This window comes from Oncorhynchus mykiss, chromosome 30 (genome assembly GCF_057628025.1).
Source record: "Oncorhynchus mykiss isolate SJ-2025 chromosome 30, ASM5762802v1, whole genome shotgun sequence".
NCBI lineage: Eukaryota > Metazoa > Chordata > Actinopteri > Salmoniformes > Salmonidae > Oncorhynchus > Oncorhynchus mykiss.
This window is the reverse complement of record NC_143051.1, coordinates 28,449,924-28,475,635: the sequence shown is the minus strand read 5'-3', so window position 1 is coordinate 28,475,635 and position 25,712 is coordinate 28,449,924. Positions and strand designations below refer to the sequence as shown.

General features: G+C 42.6%; 1 protein-coding gene across 4 annotated transcripts in view; it reads left to right on the top strand.

The window, feature by feature from the left end:
• LOC110488218 (ras/Rap GTPase-activating protein SynGAP) overlaps positions 1 to 25,712 on the top strand; it is a 115,491-nt gene that overhangs the window by 32,730 nt on the left and 57,049 nt on the right. For 2 of the 4 annotated variants that reach the window (XM_090227950.1, XM_090227947.1), the window contains exon 1: positions 2,529 to 2,723. In XM_090227950.1, the coding sequence (XP_090084076.1) occupies positions 2,621 to 2,723 (103 nt within the window). In that variant the 5' untranslated portion in view covers positions 2,529 to 2,620. Of the gene's footprint in view, positions 1 to 2,528; positions 2,724 to 23,446; positions 24,633 to 25,310; positions 25,577 to 25,712 lie in introns of those variants that run through there. The other 2 variants (XM_090227948.1, XM_021560338.3) reach the window with 2 other exon arrangements.

Here is a 25,712-nt window from a genome sequence, read left to right as displayed (position 1 = left end):
TAGAGATCCACATCAGATCCCTAGCTCTGTTTAATTATTCAATTATATTTCTATTAAATTCTATACGTTTCCATTAGGTCCAAGTGGGGGTTATTGAATTATTTAGTTAATAAGCGGTGTCTCATCAAGTGGATATGAACATATTTAAGGAATTGTTGTTGTAAAGAACAGCAAGCATGTTATTGTATTATACCATTTTTTAAATTTGTTTTTGTATTATCTTTCCCCCCATTTGAATACTCCTATTTTACATCTCATACATATACAGACTGATGAAATTAGTACAAGCTAAAGCATTGATGATGCAATGCAATATATCAGTGTTTTATTAGTTCCGATTAGGACAGTGGAAGTGGACAAATTTGTGGATTGAAGTAATTAATCAAAAAAGTTACTAATTGAAAAAATAAATACATTTCCGCTCTGGGCAGACGCAGCTTAATAATACAACACGGGGCTGTCCACATGTGAGAGCTGATGTCCCAAAACTAGCCACTGGAGGGAGACATTATTCAACAATACAATGAGGTATTGTACTGTTTAAAGTACAGTAGTCTTGCAAAGACCCCCCCCAGTCCTCCAAAGAGTGTCCAGGAGACACTTTTTTGTTGTTGTAAATTTAAACTTATATGATTGTAATCATTGTTTTAGGGTTAGGGTTTACTATGAAAATGAGAGGAATCCCTCTTCCTTTAGTGTGGATGGGGTGGGGGATGACATGAATCTATTGATCTGAGTACATAGCACAAACATTGATTATAGTTCATTATTAATTATAGTCATACAAAACATCCCCAATATGTTTTAGTCGCTGCACGTACTGGGGTAGTGCATTTGAAATATCTGTGCAATACTATACCAGTGAATAAAGGAAAAAAGCTATTTAACTTAGATTCAACTTAATAGATCTTATAAGTCAATTGGGATGAAAATGTGTCATTGCTAACGTTACCATTGCTACACTTTTTTTTTGTGTTGTTTTCTGCTAGTTACTATGACACAGTATTCCAATGTCAATGTCACTGGTGGCTCACGTCACCTGTCTGGGGAAATTCCTGTGAGAGAAGGTATTTCAGACCACTCGCTTGTCCTTTCACTGTCCCTTAGCCAAGGTCTCTTTGCCCCAGCTAACAGCAGAACCCACTAAACATAATGTACAATAGCTCTTCAAGTTCATTGAGGTTGTGCTGAACCATCTACTTTTCTCTCTGTGGTATTTCATGATGTCAAACAACTATGTATAGTAAAATGATCTCCCTGCAATATGTCAGATGTAATATATGAACTCAATGCAATATCTGGGAAAATGTCACAGTTTCAAAGTTACAGGATCAACAAAGCTACTAGTGTTTATAGAGAGGATAGGGGACATAAGAACGGCTCACAAATGAAATATGACATTTAATACAGTATGTGCTGCATGGTTTTGAAGGTCGCAGTAAATTACAGTATATGATAAATTCATATTTTCAGATACAAGGTCAGTAGTACTGATATTAAAGGGATATTTGTATCTCTGAAGTGTACATAGTTGCTAAAGAGACTTGAGTTGCCTCCGCTGTCACGATTTCATGATGAAATTGACACAAGACTGATGGTTAGTAATACAATGAATTACTTTAAAGCTGTGGTCTGGATTTTGGAAATCTGTTCAATGGTCATTTAAATGAATGGATATTTATTTACAGATTGATTCCTAAAGAATATTACTTATAAATGCATCATGAGCTTAGCACAACCTTCTTTCCATATAATAACCCACATAAGGTATACAATGACATACGGTTCTATTGTTTAAAAGCAGCAAAAACATGAACAATGTACATTTTCTAAATGTGTTAAACGATCATGTGGATGTCACAGACTGTCAAGAGTTTGTGCTGTCTATGAATTTGAGAAGGGTTACATTTCCCTCTCCCCATCCTAAAGGCTGTATACCGATACACATGGCAGTTTGTTTTATTAAATCCCTGAATGTAGCTTTAACCCCAACCTTCTATTCACTTTGTTAACTATTTGTGTCACACAGAGACAAAGTGCTTCTGGGTAAGGCTTTGCGTGTTCAAAAGGAACTTGACCTTTCACCTCTGGAAACCACATTGGGAATGTGTTGTCCTAGCCTTTACTTTAAGTGTGGGTGGAAAATGCCCTTGGTCCTTGAGACAGTCAACTCTCAAAGGTTTAGATTTCAGAAGGGGAGGTTTTCAGCTTTGAGCTTTATTATGTTAAATGCTGTATATATATTAAGTCATATGAAGGTAACTGAACATTTTACACCATGAAATGGACATAAATAAAATAATAAAAACATGTAGCAGTGTTACACAACTAACTTTTTCTTATACAGTATATGCTCTGGTTTGATATGATCATTTAGCGTAAATGAAATTATCCATTTAACATAAATTAAATTATTTAAGATCCTGTACAATCACTTTTTTATTGCAGGACAACAGCTAAAGAAGTGAGACTTTAGTGCCCAACACCAGTGATTTCTACAGTATGTAGGGAAGGTGCTAGTAGGAGGGATGAACGGGCGTGGAGTGACCAAGGTACAATCTGAACAATTTACTTTGACCTCTCTGACCCTCTGTTCCGACCATAGGTTCACCCTTTACTAATGCGTGAGCGTCGCTCAGGGTCTCAGCGCAGTGAGCGCACCAAGCTGCTCCGAAGGACAGTCAGTGTGCCGGTGGAGGGGAGACATCAACACCCTGAGATAGGTATGTAGAACATATATCCCGAAAAGATTTGTACTTGATTACAAAGTGAAAAGTATATAAATACATTGCAGTTATATAGCACCAATTTAAAAAAATTCTGGGTATCTGCAAGCTCTCGTTAAGTACATGCATGCTTGCAGTTCCCTATCCATTGTATTTGTTAGGAGTCATTTTACCATTCGGCTTTGCATTCCTTCTCTGTGCCTTTTTATGTGTCAATCAAATCAAATGATATATCATAAACCATCAGTAGCTCACATTCATGTTTATACCTTAAATAAAGTGCCCACTTGCAGTTTGTAGTCTTTTGTCGTTGAAGTGATGCATTGACATGATGCACTACAGTATGTCAAACAACAATTTGACCGTATTGGTATTTGTCAGGTTCAAAATATTATAAAATGTTTCTTTATACTATTGTGCTGGAAGCATAGAATAGTTTAATTATTTAAATAGATTTGTAATCAAACTGCACCATGAAACAAGCTAAGCGTTCCCTGACTGCTGGTTTAAAGAAAATCTCCTTTCCAATGGTCAGTGTTAGCATGTTACCTGTATGCCGTAATCTAAAACAGAGATGAAGAAATGCGTATGGAAAACAATAATTTAATGAATTTCGGAATTAAATGCCTATAATTGTGCCTCTAAGAATAAATCTATTGGCTTTGTTGATGCAATTGTTAATACTCTGTAGCCTGTACATTAGTTGGTGGGTCATTCCACCAATTCGGTGCCTTTTGATAAATCTAATTAGCATAATCTAGAAGAAAAAGAAACGCACAACTATTTAGGCGAGGTGCTGGCTAGCGGAGTAGAAAACTTGAAAATAAAAGAGAGCCGCACACTCTAGGAGCTCAGATGCAAAAATGTAATTACCAACGTTTCGACAGCCAAGCTGTCTTCATCAGGGTATAATCACAAACACTGCGGGATGACTCGTTTATATAGTGTCAAAAGACACAGGTGTCTGTAATCATGGCCAAGAGTGGCCTAATATCATTGGTTAATTATCAAATATTAAAATGGCATACAAAGAACAGCATACAAACAACAAATGGATAGCATACGATCATAAATTCATTTTCGACTACACAAGCTTACAAACAATTACAATGGCAAAGTCACAATAATCACAAGAATGGCTTCAGATCAAAGTCTACGTTGAGACCTAAGGGAGCAAGGGTCTTTAAGTTAAAGATCCAGGCAGCCTCTCGTTTTAACAATAAATTATCAAGGTCACCCCCTCTCCTGGGAGGGTGACATGCTCGATGCCAATATAATGCAGAGACGAAATCGAGTGGCCTGCCTCCAAGAAGTGGGCCGCAACTGGGTAAGTAAAGTTTTTACACCTAATGGTGCTACGATGCTCTGAGATACGTACTTTTAATTCGCACTTTGTTTTACCCACATAATTTTTACCACAAGGACAAGTTATAAGATAAATAACTGCCTTAGTGGAGCACGTAATAACACCTTTGATTGGGATCGATTTCCCTGTTTGTGGGTGTTTGAAGGATCTACATTTATAAGTGCCATTACATTGAGCACAGCCATTACATTTGTAATTTCCATCTAGTAGGGGCGCAAATAGACGTTGTTGAGGAATATCTTGGGGTGGTAAATCAGAGTGTACCAATTGGTCTCTGAGATTTCTGCCCAGCGAGAATACGACCAAGGGAAGGTCTGAAAACACATTACCGAGACTATCATCAGATTTTAGATTGTGCCAATGTTTGTGAACAATTCCCTTAATTTGTTCAGAACACTTTAAATAGCGGGTAGTTAGAACACAAGAAATAGTATTTTTACGAGACTGACCTTGAAAAAGGTCATGTCTCGTTTTGTTTTGAATTTTCTCAATATTTCTGTCAAAATCTGATTGTTTTTTGCAAATTCTTTTGATTCGACAGAATTGGCTGTAGGGCAAACTATTTTTCAAGGGAAGTGGGTGACAACTATCAGCCCTCAACAAACTGTTACGATCAGTAGGCTTCCTGTAAAGAACCGTGTATAGAACATTATCTTCACACAAGATCAGAAGATCAAGAAAACTGATTTGACGTGTATCTAATTGCATAGTAAATCTCAAATGATCAGAACAGGAGTTAAGAAAAGCATGGAATGTCTGTAGATGTTTTGCATAACCCCTCCATAGAACAAAAATATCATCAATATACCGTTTCCAAATAATGACGTTAGGCAAGAAAACATTTTTGAGAGGATTGAAAATAGACTGTTTCTCTATGTAACCCACATACAAATTAGCATAGTTAGGAGCCATGGGGGATCCCATAGCACTACCCTTCGTCTGAATAAAGAAAGCATTTAGAAACATGAAATAGTTATGTGTGAGTACTATTTCAGCCAATGTTATAATGCAGGCACTGGAAGGTAGTTCATTAGGGTCACGTTGCAGAAGAAAATGTTCCATAGCTTCAATACCGCCCTCGTGTGGAATATTTGTGTATAACGACTCAACATCAAAAGTAACTAACAAGGTATTCTCAGGGAGAGGATCAAGAGATTCAATGATAGAGATCATACTGCTGATCTAATTAGCATAACAAAAGAATCCATATAAAATGTGTCAGTTCAAATCCAATCAAATCAAATTGTATTTGTCAAATGCGCCGAATACAACACCTTACAGTGAAATCCTTACTTACAAGCCCATAACTTACAATTCAGATTTAAGAAAAGTAAGTGTTAAGTAAAAAATAGAAAATAAAAGTAACAAAGAATTAAACAGCTTGGGGGTAGAAGCTGTTAAGAATCCTTTTGGGCCTAGACTTGGCACTCTGGCACCACATGTTGTGCGGTAGCAGAGAGAACAGTCTATGATTAGGGTGGCTGGAGTCCTCTGACACCACCTGGTATAGAGGTCCTGGGTGGCAGGAAGCTTGGCTGTACGCACTACCCTCTGTAGTGCCTTTCGGACAGAAGTCGAGCAGTTGCCATACCAGGCTGTGATGCAACCAGTCAGGATGCTCTCGATGGTGCAGCTGTAGATCCTTTTGAGGATCTGAGGATCCATGCCAAATATTTTCAGTCTCCTGAAGGGGAATAGGCTTTGTCGTGCCCTCTTCACGACTGTCATGGTGTGCTTGGACCATGTTAGTTTGTTGGTGGTGGACACCAAGGAACTTCAAGCTCTCAACCTGATACACTACAGCACCGTCGATGAGAATGGGGGAGTGCTCGGTCCTCCTTTTCCTGTAGTCCACAGTCATCTCCTTTGTCTTGATCACGTTGAGGGAGAGGTTGTTGTCCTGGCACCACACGGCCAGGTCTCTGACCTCCTCCCTATAGAGTGTCTCATCGTTGTCGGTGATCAGGCCTAAGCTAGAGATATCTGTTTGTTTTTTTGTATTGGATACAACTCAATCCCCCGCATCCACCGATGTTGCACTTCCGCATCTGCTGTGAAATGTGACAGAGCTAGAGTGGTGTTGTTCAGATCATGAGACATCCCAATACTCGGTCTTCTCAGAAAAACCATCTGTAGCGTCCGAACAAACTATTACTCCTCTGATGAGACTTTTCATGATCACGGTGTTCCCCGTTTTGCTGCACGACCCCCACAAGAGTCTTACAGCCAATCTGCTTACTTCTGTCTGCGTAATTCTGTCTGCTACTTCTGTAGCGTCTGAACAGTTTGGGCTACAAACTAATATCCCTCTGTGGAAAGGTGAGGCTCTCATGAACACGTACATGTCTGAATGTCCCCCGGTATCAGTTGAAAACGTTTACAGTATATACAGTGCTTTCGGGAAGTATTCAGATCCCTTCACTTTTTCCACATTACAGCCTTATTCAAAAATGTATTAAATGTGTTTTCCCCCTCAACAATTTTTAGAAATGTTTGCTTATGTATTTGGTTGAAGAGCCTTTGGCAGAGATTATAGCCTCAAGTCTTCTTGGGTAAGACTCTACAAGCTTGGCACTCCTGTATATGGGGAGTTTCTCCCATTAATATCTGCATATCCTCTCAAGCTCTGTCTACTTAGATGGGAAGCTTCACTGCACAGCTATTTTCTCTCCAGAGATGTTCGATCGGGTTCAAGTCCGGGCTCTGGCTGGGCCACTCAAGGACCTTCAGAGAATTTTCCTGAAGCCACTCATGCGTTGTCTTGGCTGTGTGCTTAGGGTCGTTGTCCTGTAGGAAGGTGAACCTTCGGCCCAGTGCTCTGGAGCAGGTTTTCATTAAGGATCTCTCTGTACTTTGCTTCGTTCATATTTCCCTCGTTCCTAACTAGTCTCCCAGTCCCTGTCACTGAAAAATCTCCTCACAGCATGATGCTGCCACCACCATGCTTCACTGTATGGATGTTGCCAGGTTTCTTCCAGAAGTGACACTTGGCATTCAGGCAAAAGAGTTCAATATTGGTTTCATCAGACCAGAGAAACTTGTTTCACATGGTCTGAGAGTCTTTAGGTGCCTTTTCACAAACTCCAAGCGGCCTGTCATGTGCCTTTTACTGAGGAGTGGCTTCCGTCTGGTCACTCTACCTTAAAGGCCTAATTGGTTGAGTGCTGCAGAGATGGTTGTCCTTCTGGAAGATTCTCCAATCTCCACAGAGAAGCTGAAGAGCGCTATCAGAGTGACCATTGGGTTCTTGGTCACCTCTCTGACAAAGGCCCCTTTCCCCTGACTGCTCAGTTTGGGCGGGAGGCCAGCTCTATTAAGAATCTTGGTGGTTCCAAACATCTTCCATTTAAGAATGATGAAGGCCACTGTGTTCTTGGGCACCTTCAATCAGGCAGAAATATGTTGATACCCTTCCCCAGATCTGTGCCTTGACACAATCCTTTCTCTGAGCTCTACAGATAATTCCTTCAATCTCGTGGCTTGGTTTTTTCTCTGACATGCACTGTCAACTGTGTATATAGACAGGTATGTGCCTTTCCAAATGATGTCTAATCAATTAAATTTACTACAGGTGGATTCCAATCAAGTTGTAAAAAGGATGATCAGTGGAAACAGGTGTCACGATTGTCGTATGGAGGAGACCAAAGCGCAGCGTGATGTGAATACATCTTTTTAATGAAAGACAAAAAAACACGAAGTACACTAAACAAACAAACAAACAAACAAAATAACAAGACGAACGTGACCGCTATCAAAACTGAGTGCAAACATGCAACATCACATAGACAATAACCCATGAAATACCCAAGAAGTTGGCTGCCTAAATATGGTTCCCAATCAGAGACAACGATAAACACCTGCCTCTAATGGAGAACCAATCTAGGCAACCATAGACCTACATAAACACCTAGATGGAAAACAACCCATAAATCTACAAAACCCCTAGACAGTAAAAAACCCTAGATGAGACAAAAACACACATACCACCCTCGTCACACCCTGACCTAACCAGAATATGTAAAGAAAACAAAGAATACTCAGGTCAGGGCGTGACAACAGGATGCACCTGATTTCAATTTCGAGTCTCATAGCAAAGGGTCTGAATAGTTATGTAAATAAGTTATTACTGTTTTTTACTTTGAATAAATTTGCAAACATTTCTGAAAACCTGTTTTCACTTTGTCATCATGGGGTATTGTGTGTACATTGAAATATTAAAAATATATATTTTAGAATAGGGCTGTAATGTAAGAAAATGTAGAAAAAGTCAAGGGGTCTGAATACTTTCCGAATGCAATGTAAACCGCTGTGAAATATATTTTCCATTAACAAAAATATTGTATTTTCAGCTGTTTGAAGCTGGTATGCAAAATCGAGAGTAAAAGACAAAAACAAAACTTCAAAACCGGAAGCATAGAAATAGCGCAAATAGAACAGGTCTACCGCTACTTAGACTTGCTTTCTATGAGAATGACAGATGTATAACTTGAATTTTGTAACTTCAAAAGTTACATATTGCAGCTTTAAGTACCAAATAAAGTAACAATATGAATAATTGAATCTTAAATCAGCCATGAATGCCCTGACAGGGGAAATAGAAGCTTGTTGTATTCCACAGGGTGGGGCAGTTTAAGCAAGATTTAAAAAGTCTAGAAATGTTTTAACAGTTTCATGTTGTCTATCTATGCTGTCTATCTATGGGTAACAGGGTTGATGAGTCATGCTTGACTCACACAGTTTTCCACCACAAAACACTAGAAAATGGCCAAAAATAGTAGAACCAGATCACCTGCTTTTACGCTATGATTTGACTATTAGATGTTCAATGTTTCTTTAAACAAATATACAAATAAATAAGGAGTAGTTTCACTATGTTAAAATGAGAGTTCAGTTCACATGAAAGAGCTGACCTTAAAATTAGGAAAACATATATAAATATATTTTACTTTGTCCATGTGGTCAATATTCATTGACTATAACAGACTTTTAAAATTCAATATTGCTTCACAATTTCTACTTAAGATATCAAATGGACCCAAAAGGCACGCATTTTATTGGAAGAACGACCCTGGTACATTTGTATATTCTGAATTAGAGATACACTGTATTTGTAGAAAACAAAGTATTCCGATTTATCTAGTACCCCATGGGATAGGCTGGTGGTGGTAATGTGCAATTATGAACATTAACCTTTTCTAATTCAACAGTATTTGTGAGTGGGTTTCACAGTGGGACTGCAATATGTAATCATGTAATTAATGATGGAGCGAATAAGTTATTTTCCCCCATCAACAATTAATGCTGGCTATTTTATTAGTGGTTCACAAATTGGTTCACAAATTCTTCACCTTTAAATGTCCTGTTATTCTATGTAGATGAAATGTTTTTGCTTGTCAGCTAAATGGGTTTGGTTAAAAACACAGCTTCTGAAATTATATTACACGATCTGAATCCAGAGTCCCAATACTCAGGGAAAAAGTCAAAAACAAACAAAGATGTGACATGGGAACCACGTCCATGCATCTTATTGCAACTTGACAACAGTCTGTCTCATTCTTACCCAACTTTAAACCAAAACGCAATTACATGGTTTAAAGTTTTGCTGATTTCACATTGAATTGATGTCCGCCAACAACAAACTAAACATTGGACGGAGGTCTGTGCCCAGTGGGAGAGCATTCAGTTCTGCCTTAAAAAATATTAAGAAGAGCCATGACAGAGTGACCAGGTGAATGTCATGACATGACAGAGTGACCAGGTGAATACAGGTGAAAGCTATGATCCCTTATTAATTCAACTGTCTCTTGTTAAATCCACTTCAATCAGTTTAGATGAAGGGGAGGGGACAGGTTAAAGAATGATTTTTAAGCCTTGAGACAATTGAGACATGGACTGTGTATGTGTGCCAGCCAGAGGGTGAATGGGCAAGACAAAAGATTTAAGTGTCTTTGAATGAGGTATAGTACAAGGTGTCAGGCGCACCGCTTTGTGTCAAGAACTGCAACGCTGCTGGGTTATACATGCTCAACAGTTTCCCGTTTGTATCAACACTTGTTAAGCACTTGTTGAGCATTTACAACTGATTAAATGTAGATTGTTTGTCACTGGCCTACACATTGTCAAATTCTTTACAAATGAATTACAAATCAAAAGCTGAAATGTCTTGAGTTAACCCTTTATGTTATGGCAATCCTTAATACTTTTTGGAGTACAAATGTGCTTAACAAGTCAAATCAAATCAAATTCAAATCAAAATCAAATTTATTTATATAGCCCTTCGTACATCAGCTGATATCTCAAAGTGCTGTACAGAAACCCAGCCTAAAACCCCAAACAGCAAGCAATGCAGGTGAAGAAGCACGGTGGCTAGGAAAAACTCCCTAGAAAGGCCAAAACCTAGGAAGAAACCTAGAGAGGAACCAGGCTATGTGGGGTGGCCAGTCCTCTTCTGGCTGTGCCGGGTGGAGATTATAACAAAACATGGTCAAGATGTTCAAATGTTCATAAATGACCAGCATGGTCGAATAATAATAAGGCAGAATAGTTGAAACTGGAGCAGCAGCACAGTCAGGTGGACTGGGGACAGCAAGGAGTCATCATGTCAGGTAGTCCTGGGGCATGGTCCTAGGGCTCAGGTCCTCCGAGAGAGAGAAAGAAAGAGAGAATTAGAGAGAGCATATGTGGGATGGCCAGTCCTCTTCTGGCTGTGCCGGGTGGAGATTATAACAGAACATGGCCAAGATGTTCAAATGTTCATAAATGATCAGCATGGTCGAATAATAATAAGGCAGAACAGTTGAAACTGGAGCAGCAGCACAGCCAGGTGGACTGGGGACAGCAAGGAGTCATCATGTCAGGTAGTCCTGGGGCATGGTCCTAGGGCTCAGGTCCTCCGAGAGAGAGAAAGAAAGAGAGAATTAGAGAGAGCATATGTGGGATGGCCAGTCCTCTTCTGGCTGTGCCGGGTGGAGATTATAACAGAACATGGCCAAGATGTTCAAATGTTCATAAATGATCAGCATGGTCGAATAATAATAAGGCAGAACAGTTGAAACTGGAGCAGCAGCACAGCCAGGTGGACTGGGGACAGCAAGGAGTCATCATGTCAGGTAGTCCTGGGGCATGGTCCTAGGGCTCAGGTCCTCCGAGAGAGAGAAAGAGAGAAGGAGAGAATTAGAGAACGCACACTTAGATTCACACAGGACACCGAATAGGACAGGAGAAGTACTCCAGATATAACAAACTGACCCTAGCCCCCCGACACATAAACTACTGCAGCATAAATACTGGAGGCTGAGACAGGAGGGGTCAGGAGACACTGTGGCCCACTCCGAGGACACCCCCGGACAGGGCCAAACAGGAAGGATATAACCCCACCCACTTTGCCAAAGCACAGCCCCCACACCACTAGAGGGATATCTTCAACCACCAACTTACCATCCTGAGACAAGGCTGAGTATAGCCCACAAAGACCTCCGCCACGGCACAACTTAAGGGGGGGGGGGAGCGCCAACCCAGACAGGATGACCACATCAGTGACTCAACCCACTCAGGTGACGCACCTCCTCCAGGGACGGCATGAGAGAGCCCCAGTAAAGCCAGTGACTCAGCCCCTGTAATAGGGTTAGAGGCAGAGAATCCCAGTGGAAAGAGGGGAACCGGCCAGGCAGAGACAGCAAGGGTGGTTCGTTGCTCCAGAGCCTTTCCGTTCAACCTCCCACTCCTGGGCCAGACTACACTCAATCATATGACCCACTGAAGAGATGAGTCTTCAGTAGAGACTTAAAGGTTGAGACCGAGTTTGCGTCTCTGACATGGGTAGGCAGACCGTTCCATAAAAATGGAGCTCTATAGGAGAAAGCCCTGAGTCTTAATAAGTTGCATGGATTCACTCTGTGTGCAATAATAGAGCGTAACATGACTTTTGAGTGACTACCTTATCTCTGTACACCACACATGCAATTATCTGTAAGGTCCCTCAGTCGAGCAGTGAATTTCAAACACAGATTCAACCACATAGACCAGGGAGGTTTTCCAATGTCTCGCATTGGCTGTGATAGGAGAAAACGGAGGATGGAACAACAACATTGTAGTTACTCCACAATACTAACCTAATTGACAGAGTGAAAACAAGGTAGCCTGTACATAATTAAAATATTCCAAAACATACTTGCTGTTTGCAACAAGGCACTAAAGTAATACTGCAAAAAAGTTGGCAAATCAATTAAATTTTTGTCCTGAATACAAAGTGTTATGTTTGTTTTGTGGCAAATCCAATGCAACATTACTGAGTACCACTCTCCATATATCAAGCATTCTGGTGGCTGCATCATGTTATGGGAATGCTTGCAATCATTTTTCTGACTTGGGAGTTTTTCAGGATAAAAAAATGTATGGAATGGAGCTAAGCACAGGCAAAATCCCTAGAGGAAAACCTGGTTCAGTCTGCTCTTCACCAGACACTGGGAGTTGAATTCAGAAGAACGCCATCACAAGTTTTACACATCAACAGTGTACCGTGATCGGTTTGAATCTGTACTTTAACAATATTATACAATGAATTGGACCCCATTTGTGGGGAAAAAAAGCAGCTCTTGTGCCAAACAAAGTATTACACTGCCCGTTTGAAACTAGATTGTATGAAATACATACAAATCAAAACTTAACTGTACATGAGTTCAAACATGCTCTCTGTCTCGTAATGCATGAATGCTTTTATACTTTTACACTGAAATCAAGTTTTGATGAAATAGGGTAATGCACGAAACAAATGTGAGTTTTTTTGTCTTGATTGACTTTTGTCTTAATCCACTGACAAGTGTCCTTGTGTCCCACTGAGCTTAGAAACTACCCAGAGCAGTCCTTGTTTTAGTAGCAATTACGTAATCAGGCACTTTGAATAGTCCAGGAGATGAGCACCGATAAGCCTTGATATGAAAATAGGCAATGCGTGTGTGTGTGTGTGGGTGTGCGCGAGACACATTTAAAATAATGAATTATAATATAGTGGGGAAAAGAGTTCAGTCGAAGAAAGTAAAATCATACTGCAACATCACCGAGGTCAGATCTCATCTCTCTCCTGATGGTAACCATAGTAATAACCAGACTGAAGTATGTTAAATAGTAATAGATTTTTCTATGACTCTTGTGGATGCTGTTAAAAATATTTGTTGGTCTGATGTGATTAATGAGGAGCATCCAGACACTGCACTTGATGAATTTATGTAATTGCTTCTTCCAATTATTGATAAACATGCACCTGTTAATTAAGAAACTGACTGTTAGAACTGTTAAGGCTCCATGGATTGATTAGGAATTGAAAAACTGTATGGTTGAAAGAGATGGGGCAAAAGGAGTGGCTAATAAGTCTGGCTGCACATCTGACTGGCTTACTTGCTGAAAATTGGGAAATTATGTGACTAAACTTAACAAAAAGAAGAAGAAACTGTATCATGAAGTCAAGATCAATGATAAAAAGATTGATGGAAAAAAACTTTGTAGTACTTTTAAATGAAATTATGGGCAGAAAGACAAATTCAACTCCATCTTTCGTCGAATCAGATGGCTTATTCATTATGAAACTATTTGATGTTGGCAATTATTGTAATTATTATTTCATTGGAAAAGTGGGCATACTTAGGCAGAAAATGTCAGCAACGAACAGTGAGCAATTATATTCATGCATAAAAAACTAATAATGAAAGAAAAGCATTGCAAGTTTGAATTTTGTAAAGTTAGTGTGGGAGAGGTGGGAAAATTATTGTTATCGATCAATCGATCACAAACTTCCTGGCATTGACAACTTAGATGGAAAGCTACTGAGGATGGTAGCTGACTCTATAGCCACTCCTATCTGTCATATCTTTAATCTGAGCATAGAGGAAAGTCTTTGTCCTCAGGACTGGAGGGAAGCCAAAGTAATTCCACTACCCAAGAGTGGTAAAGCGGCCTTTACTGGTTCTAACAGTAGACCTATAAGCTTGCTGCCAACTCTTAGCAAACTGTTGGAAAAAATTGTGTTTGACCAAATACAATGCTATTTCTCTGTGAACAAATTAACAACAGACTTTCAGCATGCTTATAGAGAAGGGCACTCAACATGTACTGCACTGACACACATGACTGATGATTGGTTGAAAGAAATTGATAATAAGAAGATTGTGGGAGCTGTACTGTTAGATTTCAGTGCAGTGTTTAATATTATTGACCATAACCTGTTGTTGAAGAATCATATGTGTTATGGCTTTTCAACCTGAGCTCTGAATCCACAATATGGCAATCTATCTAATAGAACTCAAAGGGTTTTCTTTAATATAAGCTTCTCTAATGTCAAACATGTAAAGCGTGGTCTACAGCAGGGCAGCTCTCTAGGCCCTCTACTCTTTTCTATTTTTACCAATGACCTGCCACTGGCATTAAACAAAGCATGTGTGTCCATGTATGCTGATGATTCAACCATATATGTCATGTTGTCTTGTCTCTGTCCTTTCCCTTCACCCTGTCTCCCTCTGCTGGTCGTTGTTATGTTACCTTTTCTCCCCCTCTTTTTCCCCAGCTGTGCCTTGTCTCCTCCTAATTACCCATTCACCCCGTTCCCCACCTGTTCCCTTTTTCCCTCTGATTAGGTCCCTATATCTCTCTCTGTTTCTGCTCCTGTCCTTGTCGGATTCTTGTTTGTTTGTTTGTGTTTCATGCCTGAGCCAGACTATCGTCATGTTTGCTGTAACCTTGTCCTGTCCTGTCGGAATCTGCCGGTCTATCTGAGCCTACCTATGTTTTGTTATTAAAGAAGCTCTGTTTAAGTTAGTTCGCTTTTGGGTCCTCATTCACTCACCATAACAGAAGAATCCGACCAAGAATGGACCCAGCGACTTCGGATCCTCTCCACTCAGCCGTCGAGATCCAGGGAGCGATGCTAGGCAGACACAAGCAGGAATTGTCTGCTGCTCGACATGCCGTTGAGACCCTGGCCACCCAAGTCTCCAACCTCACAGAACAGGTTCACCATCTCCGCCTCGATCCACCGGCCACTTCCAGGGCTTTCGAATCTCCGGAGCCCAGAATCAATAACCCGCCGTGTTACTCTGGGGAGCCCACTGAATGCCGCTCGTTCCTCACCCAGTGTGATATTGTGTTTTCTCTCCAGCCCAACACTTACTCCAGGAGCACTGCTCGTGTCGCCTACGTCATATCTCTCCTTATTGGACGGGCTCGTGAGTGGGGCACGGCAATCTGGGAGGCAAGGGCTGAGTGTACTAACCAGTATCAAGACTTTAAGGAGGAGATGATACGGGTTTTTGATCGATCTGTTTTTGGGGAGGAGGCTTCCAGGGCCCTGTCTTCCCTATGTCAAGGCAATCGATCCATAACAGACTACTCTATTGAGTTTCGCACTCTTGCTGTCTCCAGTGGCTGGAACGAGCCGGCCTTGCTCGCTCGTCTTCTGGAGGGTTTCCGCGCAGAGGTAAAGGATGAGATTCTCTCCCGGGAGGTTCCTTCCAGCGTGGATTCCTTGATTGAACTCGCTATTCGCATTGAGCGACGGGTTGATCTTCGTCACCGAGCTCGTGGAAAGGAGCTCGCGCTCTCCGTCGCCTCCCTCTCCGCATCACTACCATCTTCCTCTGCCGGCTCGGGTGCTGAGCCCATGCAGCTGGGAGGTATCCGCATCTCGACTGAGGAGAGGGAACGGAGAATCACCAACCGCCTCTGTCTCTATTGCGGTTCCGCTGGTCATTTTGTCACTTCATGTCCAGTAAAAGGCCAGAGCTCGTCAGTAAGCGGAGGGCTACTGGTGAGCGCTACTACTCCTGTCTCTCCTTCAAGATCCTGCACTACCTTGTCGGTCCATCTACGCTGGACCGGTTCGTCAGCTTCCTGCAGTGCCTTAATAGACTCTGGGGCGGAGGGCTGTTTTATGGACGAGACCTGGGCTCGGGAACATGACATTCCTCTCAGACAGTTAAAGGAGCCCACGGCCTTGTTCGCCCTGGATGGTAGTCCTCTCCCCAGGATTCAGCGTGAGACGCTACCTTTAACCCTCACTGTTTCTGGTAATCATAGTGAAACCATTTCTTTTTTAATTTTTCGTTCACCTTTTACACCTGTTGTTTTGGGCCATCCCTGGCTAGTTTGTCATAATCCTTCCATTAATTGGTCTAGTAATTCTATCCTCTCCTGGAACGTCTCTTGTCATGTGAAATGTTTAATGGCTGCTATCCCTCCTGTTTCCTCTGTCTCTTCTTCACAGGAGGAGCCTGGTGATTTGACAGGGGTGCCGGAGGAATATCACGATCTGCGCACGGTGTTCAGTCGGTCCAGGGCCACCTCTCTTCCTCCACACCGGTCGTATGATTGTAGTATTGATCTCCTTCCGGGAACCACCCCCCCCCGGGGTAGACTATACTCTCTGTCGGCTCCCGAACGTAAGGCTCTCGAAGATTATTTGTCTGTAGCTCTTGACGCCGGTACCATAGTCCCCTCCTCCTCTCCCGCCGGAGCGGGGTTTTTTTTTGTCAAGAAGAAGGACGGGTCTCTGCGCCCCTGCATAGATTATCGAGGGCTGAATGACATAACAGTGAAGAATCGTTATCCGCTTCCTCTTATGTCTTCAGCCTTCGAGATCCTGCAGGGAGCCAGGTTTTTCACTAAGTTGGACCTTCGTAACGCTTACCATCTCGTGCGCATCAGGGAGGGGGACGAGTGGAAGACGGCGTTTAACACTCCGTTAGGGCACTTTGAATACCGGGTTCTTCCTTTCGGCCTCGCTAACGCTCCAGCTGTCTTTCAGGCATTAGTCAATGATGTCCTGAGAGACATGCTGAACATCTTTGTTTTCGTTTACCTTGACGATATCCTGATTTTTTCACCGTCACTCCAGATTCATGTTCAGCACGTTCGACGTGTCCTCCAGCGCCTTTTAGAGAATTGTCTTTTTGTGAAGGCTGAGAAGTGCACTTTTCATGCCTCCTCCGTCACATTTCTCGGTTCTGTTATTTCCGCTGAAGGCATTAAGATGGATCCCGCTAAGGTCCAAGCTGTCATTGATTGGCCCGTCCCTAAGTCACGCGTCGAGCTGCAGCGCTTTCTCGGCTTCGCGAACTTCTATCGTCGTTTCATCCGTAATTTCGGTCAGGTGGCAGCTCCTCTCACAGCCCTTACTTCTGTCAAGACGTGCTTTAAGTGGTCCGTTTCCGCCCAGGGAGCTTTTGATCTCCTCAAGAATCGTTTTACATCCGCTCCTATCCTTGTTACACCTGACGTCTCTAGACAGTTCGTTGTCGAGGTTGACGCGTCAGAGGTGGGAGTGGGAGCCATCCTTTCTCAGCGCTCCCTCTCTGACGACAAGGTCCACCCATGCGCGTATTTTTCTCATCGCCTGTCGCCGTCGGAACGTAACTATGATGTGGGTAACCGCGAACTGCTCGCCATCCGGTTAGCCCTAGGCGAATGGCGACAGTGGTTGGAGGGGGCGACCGTTCCTTTTGTCGTTTGGACTGACCATAGGAACCTTGAGTACATCCGTTCTGCCAAACGACTTAATGCGCGTCAGGCGCGTTGGGCGCTGTTTTTCGCTCGTTTCGAGTTCGTGATTTCTTATCGTCCGGGCTCTAAGAACACCAAGCCTGATGCTTTGTCTCGTCTCTTCAGTTCTTCAGTAGCCTCCACTGACCCCGAGGGGATTCTCCCTGAGGGGCGTGTTGTCGGGTTGACTGTCTGGGGAATTGAGAGGCAGGTAAAGCAAGCACTCACTCAAACTCCGTCGCCGCGCGCTTGTCCTAGGAACCTTCTTTTCGTTCCCGTTCCTACTCGTCTGGCCGTTCTTCAGTGGGCTCACTCTGCCAAGTTAGCCGGCCACCCTGGCGTTCGGGGTACGCTTGCTTCCATTCGCCAGCGTTTCTGGTGGCCCACCCGGGAGCATGACACGCGTCGTTTCGTGGCTGCTTGTTCGGTCTGCGCGCAGACTAAGTCCGGTAACTCTCCTCCTGCCGGCCGTCTCAGGCCGCTTCCTATTCCCTCTCGACCGTGGTCTCACATCGCCTTAGATTTTGTCACCGGACTGCCTTCGTCAGCGGGGAAGACTGTTATTCTTACGGTTGTCGATAGGTTCTCTAAGGCGGCTCATTTCATTCCCCTTGCTAAGCTTCCTTCTGCTAAAGAGACGGCACAAATCATCATCGAGAATGTTTTCAGAATTCATGGCCTTCCGTCAGACGTCGTTTCGGACAGAGGTCCGCAATTCACGTCTCAATTTTGGAGGGAGTTTTGCCGTTTGATTGGGGCTTCCGTCAGTCTCTCTTCCGGCTTTCACCCCCAGTCTAACGGTCAAGCAGAACGGGCCAATCAGACTATTGGTCGCATCTTACGCAGTCTTTCTTTTCGCAACCCTGCGTCTTGGTCAGAACAGCTCCCCTGGGCAGAATACGCCCACAACTCGCTTCCTTCGTCTGCGACCGGGCTATCTCCTTTTCAGAGTAGCCTCGGGTACCAGCCTCCGTTGTTCTCATCTCAGTTCGCCGAGTCCAGCGTCCCCTCCGCTCAGGCTTTTGTCCAACGTTGCGAGCGCACCTGGAAGAGGGTCAGGTCTGCACTTTGCCGTTATAGGGCGCAGACTGTGAGAGCTGCTAATAAGCGTAGAACTAAGAGCCCTAGGTATTGTCGCGGTCAGAGAGTTTGGCTCTCCACTCAGAACCTTCCCCTTAAGACGGCTTCTCGCAAGTTGACCCCGCGGTTCATTGGTCCATTCCGTATCTCTCAGGTCATTAATCCTGTCGCAGTGCGACTTCTTCTTCCGCGATATCTTCGTCGCGTCCACCCTGTCTTCCATGTCTCCTGTGTTAAGCCCGTTCTTCGCGCCCCCGCTCGTCTTCCCCCCCCCCCCCCCATCCTTGTCGAGGGCGCACCTATCTACAGGGTCCGTAAGATCTTGGACATGCGTCCTCGGGGCCGTGGTCATCAGTACCTAGTTGACTGGGAGGGGTACGGTCCTGAGGAGAGGAGTTGGGTTCCCTCTCGGGACGTGCTGGACCGTGCGCTGATTGATGATTTCCTCCGTGGCCGCCAGGTTTCCTCCTCGAGTGCGCCAGGAGGCGCTCGGTGAGTGGGGGGGTACTGTCATGTTGTCTTGTCTCTGTCCTTTCCCTTCACCCTGTCTCCCTCTGCTGGTCGTTGTTATGTTACCTTTTCTCCCCCTCTTTTTCCCCAGCTGTGCCTTGTCTCCTCCTAATTACCCATTCACCCCGTTCCCCACCTGTTCCCTTTTTCCCTCTGATTAGGTCCCTATATCTCTCTCTGTTTCTGCTCCTGTCCTTGTCGGATTCTTGTTTGTTTGTTTGTGTTTCATGCCTGAGCCAGACTATCGTCATGTTTGCTGTAACCTTGTCCTGTCCTGTCGGAATCTGCCGGTCTATCTGAGCCTACCTATGTTTTGTTATTAAAGAAGCTCTGTTTAAGTTAGTTCGCTTTTGGGTCCTCATTCACTCACCATAACAATATACGCATCAGCAACCACAGCTAATGAAGTCACTGAAACTCTTAACAAAGAGTTGTAGTCTGTTTTGGAATGGGTGGCCAGTAATAAACTGGTCCTGAACATCTCTAAAAATAAGAGCATTGTATTTGGTACAAATCATTCCTTAAGTTCTAGACTTCAGCTGAATCTGGTAATGAATGGTATGGCTGTTGAGGAGACTAAATTACTTGCCGTTACTTTAGACTGTAAACTATCATGGTCAAAACTTATACAGTGCCTTGCGAAAGTATTCGGCCCCCTTGAACTTTGCGACCTTTTGCCACATTTCAGGCTTCAAACATAAAGATATAAAACTGTATTTTTTGTGAAGAATCAACAACAAGTGGGACACAATCATGAAGTGGAACGACATTTATTGGATATTTCAAACTTTTTTAACAAATCAAAACTGAAAAATTGGGCGTGCAAAATTATTCAGCCCCTTTACTTTCAGCGCAGCAAACTCTCTCCAGAAGTTCAGTGAGGATCTCTGAATGATCCAATGTTGACCTAAATGACTAATGATGATAAATACAATCCACCTGTGTGTAATCAAGTCTCCGTATAAATGCACCTGCACTCAGAGGTCCGTTAAAAGCGCAGAGAGCATCATGAAGAACAAGGAACACACCAGGCAGGTCCGAGATACTGTTGTGAAGAAGTTTAAAGCCGGATTTGGATACAAAAATATTTCCCAAGCTTTAAACATCCCAAGGAGCACTGTGCAAGCGATAATATTGAAATGGAAGGAGTATCAGACCACTGCAAATCTACCAAGACCTGGCCGTCCCTCTAAACTTTCAGCTCATACAAGGAGAAGACTGATCAGAGATGCAGCCAAGAGGCCCATGATCACTCTGGATGAACTGCAGAGATCTACAGCTGAGGTGGGAGACTCTGTCCATAGGACAACAATCAGTCGTATATTGCACAAATCTGGCCTTTATGGAAGAGTGGCAAGAAGAAAGCCATTTCTTAAAGATATCCATAAAAAGTGTCGTTTAAAGTTTGCCACAAGCCACCTGGGAGACACACCAAACATGTGGAAGAAGGTGCTCTGGTCAGATGAAACCAAAATTGAACTTTTTGGCAACAATGCAAAACGTTAATTTTGGCGTAAAAGCAACACAGCTGAACACACCATCCCCACTGTCAAACATGGTGGTGGCAGCATCATGGTTTGGGCCTGCTTTTCTTCAGCAGGGACAGGGAAGATGGTTAAAATTGATGGGAAGATGGATGGAGCCAAATACAGGACCATTCTGGAAGAAAACCTGATGGAGTCTGCAAAAGACCTGAGACTGGGACGGAGATTTGTCTTCCAACAAGACAATGATCCAAAACATAAAGCAAAATCTACAATGGAATGGTTAAAAAATAAACATATCCAGGTGTTAGAATGGTCAAAGTCCAGACCTGAATCCAATCGAGAATCTGTGGAAAGAACTGAAAACTGCTGTTCACAAATGCTCTCCATCCAACCTCACTGAGCTCGAGCTGTTTTGCAAGGAGGAATGGGAAAAAATTTCAGTCTCTCGATGTGCAAAACTGATAGAGACATACCCCAAGCGACTTACAGCTGTAATCGCAGCAAAAGGTGGAGCTACAAAGTATTAACTTAACGGGGCTGAATCATTTTGCACGCCCAATTTTTCAGTTTTTGATTTGTTAAAAAAGTTTGAAATATCCAATAAATGTCGTTCCACTTCATGATTGTGTCCCACTTGTTGTTGATTCTTCACAAAAAAATACAGTTTTATATCTTTATGTTTGAAGCCTGAAATGTGGCAAAAGGGGGCCGAATACTTTCGCAAGGCACTGTAGATACAATGGTTGTAAAGATGGGAGAGGTCTGGCCGTAATAAAGAATGCTCAGCTTTTTTTGACACCACATTCCAAAATGCAAGTTCTGAGGCTAGTTTTCTCTAATCTTGATTATTGTCCAATCGTATGGTCCAGTGCTGCAAGGAAAGACCTGGGTTAAGCTGCAGCTGGCCCAAAACAGAGCGGCACGTTTTGCTCTTAATTGTAATCAGAGGGCTGATATAAATACTATGCATGCCAGTCTCTCTTGGCTAAGAGTTGAGGAAAGACTGACTGCATCACTTCTTCTTTTTATAAGAAACATTAATGTGTTGAAAATCCCAAATTGTTTACATAGTCAACAAACACACAGCTCGGACACACACACTTATCCCTCCAGACATGCCACCAGGGGTCTTTTCACAGTCCCCAAATCCAGAACAAGTTCAAGAAAGCGTGAAGAATTATATGGAGCCCTAATTGCATGGAACTTCCTTCCATCTCATATTGCTAAAATAAACAGCAAACCTGGTTTAAAAAAAAACAGATAATGTAACACCTCACAGCACAACGCCTCTCCCCAATTTTACCTAGATAGTTTGTGTGTATGCATTGATATGTAAGCTACGTGTGCGTTTTTAAAAAATGTATGTAGTTCTGTCTTTGAGCTGTTCTTTTCTATTGATGTTCTGCAATATGTCATTCTGTATTATGTTTCATGTTTTGTGTGGATCCCAGGAAGAGTAGCTGCTGCTTTTGCATCAGCTAATGGGGATCCTAATAAAATACCAAGGACCAAACTGTTCAGATGTATTTTTTTACACCAAGATCGCTCACTCTCTCCATTTTCCTCTATATTTTCCTCCTCTTCAAGTAAAAATCTCCTTTTGTGCTGCCTGCAGATAAAAGGGAAATAATCAATGGCATACAGTATGGTTGTCATGGAAACTGGGAATACTGATTTATCCCCCCATGGCTGGCTTGGTTGGATCCAGGAACCATGATTGGCTAGTACAGTCTCATCTTTAATAAACTGCTGTAGAACACAGAACAGGTGGTCAGAATACAAATGGTGTAGTTATGTGTTCATTCAAAGATGCATGGAATAAGAATCCTTCAGTTTAGTGAGTATTTTGTTTAACAAAATGCCATCTGCATCAGTGGTTGAATGAAGAGCTGTACATTTCGACTTACTCTACCCATTGTTGATAGAAATGTAAGGCACAGAGTTTGCTTTCAATTCATTCACCATTCCAACTCCATACTTCATCGTATCAGCCTTTAGGAAAATTCTATCTCTGAAAATGCTTAGCATTTATATTTTCATGGTATGGCACCATGTGGGGTGAAGTGCTGCTGCTACAGAGCTACTAGGTTCAGAGAGGTAACATTTGTGTGGCAGTGGTCTTCAATCCTGGTCCTTGAGACCCTCCAGCAACTGATCAAGCCTTTGATTGGTTAAATCAGGTTTGTTATTATTGGTCTTCAAAAAATGGCTGCAAATCCAGTTGATCTCCAGGCCTGGGGTTGAACAACACACGTCTGTGGGTAATAAAAAAAAGTACACATTCTGCAGCTGGAGGAGTGTCTTCTGAACAGATAGAGATTTCCTATGTATTCAGATATGATTTATCAACACTGTTAGTTGGTGTCCTAAGCTCAATGCAAATGTCAGTCTTCTTTAGAGGACGTAATACATATAAATGACTGAGGAGTAATAAAATAAGGTCAACTGACAGTATGCCATAGCTGCCAAACGATCACCGTATGTGGGTTCCCAGGGTCCCAGAAAGCTCCCAATGTTCCCAAATGTTGGGCACATGCACATAATTTGAAACATAATTGAATGCTTTAGTCTTGGGAGAGCTGTTTTACTCTACTAAAAATGAATGTGTAGTTGGTAGGCTGTTGTCTGGTTCGTTTGTGACCATTTAGGCTACCACCGTTTACCGTGCATCCTGTAAGCCTATAGCGCATTTGCGCCCATGCTTCCTACACACTTCCCCCTCCCTCGTAACCTCTTCTTGTTATGTTTCGTGTGTGTGCGCGCGCTACCGGTCGTCGTTGCAAGCGATAGAGGGAGAGAGAGCGCGCGCGGGAAAGAGAGAATATAATTGAGAAAAAACGATTTCACCAATCACCTGCGCCTCTTTCTGACAATTTGCATCTCAATCTTCTCGTTGCAAGTGACAGAGCTAGATGAAGCGCGAGAAAACAGATTGGCGACAATGTACACAACATAACCTATGCGGACACCATCGATCAATCCATCTCCTCCAAGCTACAAAAATAAAGTATGATGCAGCACCATGGAGAAATAGATTTGACGGAAGAACGGAGGGAGCATCAAAGCTGCAACTCCTTTGAATGAACCAGATCATTTGGAATGTGATGCACTTACATTTCGGTTTATTGGACTTCAGTGAGGGGGTGACAGACTACGGACGTGTCCTCAACTCTTCCCCGCTGCTATCAGCAAACAATGTGTAGCCTACGAATTGGAAAATATTCCATATTTTACGCATTTTCTGGATGTGGGGCATATACGCGCATTGGAAAGGTATAATACGTCTATAGGCTATATTTTCTTTATTGCTAGACTGACGTGGTGTGTAAACGCGCATAGCCTGAGCACGATGATGCATTCGTAGTCTAGTTGTTGGCATACACCCTACATTTCTACACACGTTTCTGCTTGTATGATAACTCTGGCCTTGTCATATCGATGAAAGTAGGGGTGATGTATGATACACATTTAATATTGACACATCGTTCTGTGAATTTCAATCATATGTGTGATGGCATGCAATAATCTTCAGTGTCTTTCACAGAAATACTGAATGCATTTGACAAACAATTGACAGGTGAACCTACCTGATCATTGATCATTAGATTGATAATTAGGCTATCAGAGAGTACAACTAGGCCTATGTTTAAATAGAACGCCAGTTATGGTATTAAAGAGTAATAGGCTGCAAACATAATCACAACAAAAAGATGAAAAAAATCAGCCTCAGAAGAGATTCTGTAGGTTACCGAGGAAACTGCAAAGGGATCGCATTTCAGCTTTGGGGTTGTAAGACAGTCGGAAGAGAAGGAGCCGGGGGAAAAGACCAAGGAGAGGCCGCGGCCAAGGAGCATTCTGTGGGACTGCACGACAAGGAGCTACCGCTGCCAGCACTGGAAAGCGTGGCTTGGGGTTGGTGGAAGAAAGAATCGAATAATCGTGAGACGTCATAACAATCATTAAAACAAAACACATCACGATATCTTTTGAATAATACCATATTTTGGATTTTTGTTAAGAGGTGTGTGGCAAGCAGCCATTTCTAAATTAACATATTTTAACAAAGGCTATTTATAATATGTATGTTGTATAACTAATATTTATCATTTAAAGACTGTGTGCAGGTATATTTGAATAATCCAGTCTCTGTAATAATCGATTTGTATTCTCAGTTGCACTGACGATATAGCATTGTAATAATGGGACGTTTAGAAATACATTACTACAGACACAAGCTAAATCCATGTCACAAACAACACAAACACACTTAAAACAGTATCCTGTTAGTGTTATTCTCTAACATCTGCACACTGATACGAACTGCCAGAAAGATGATCAGCCTTATGACTCCTTGTCCTCAACAACATGTTGGCAAAAGACATATGCTTTCTTCACAGAGAGCTATCAGAATTGATTCAAAGTATATTATCATAAATGCAATTGCACACACATCTACAGAAAAGGTGAACATTTTCAAATGCATACTAATTTGGCTTAAAACGATAAGATGCACACACTCCTTTTCCTGTCCAATGTGATGTGAAGAGTACCACTTTGGTAGTGATAAAGGAGTATGCATATCAGGCACCTTTAAGTGTCTCAAATGTGTTCACATAGATTGCTGTAAAGCACAAGCTATCTTAAAAAGGAGAGGACCCTATACCCTATTACTGGACGCATCTCAGCCCACACCCTCAACCTGTGTTGTGGACCAACAAAACCTGGAACCTCTTTAATATAGTCAACCTTAGCCGGAAGCGACCTGGAAAACTAACCCCCCTGCCTAAGCAACTTGGAAACCAACCTTAACTCTGCTGACTCCAACTCACCCAGTTATCGAGCTGCAGTACTTGGAAATCAACGACTCGCAACCTGACGTTTGGGTAAGGCCTGTAAATCTATCAGCGTCTTTGATAATTTTGTCTTTGTAATCCTCTCCAATGTTGAACGTCAGAAGTGTCATGTCCATTCTAACTGAGACTGACTTGTAACTTTAAACCGTAACAACTCTGAAGTTCC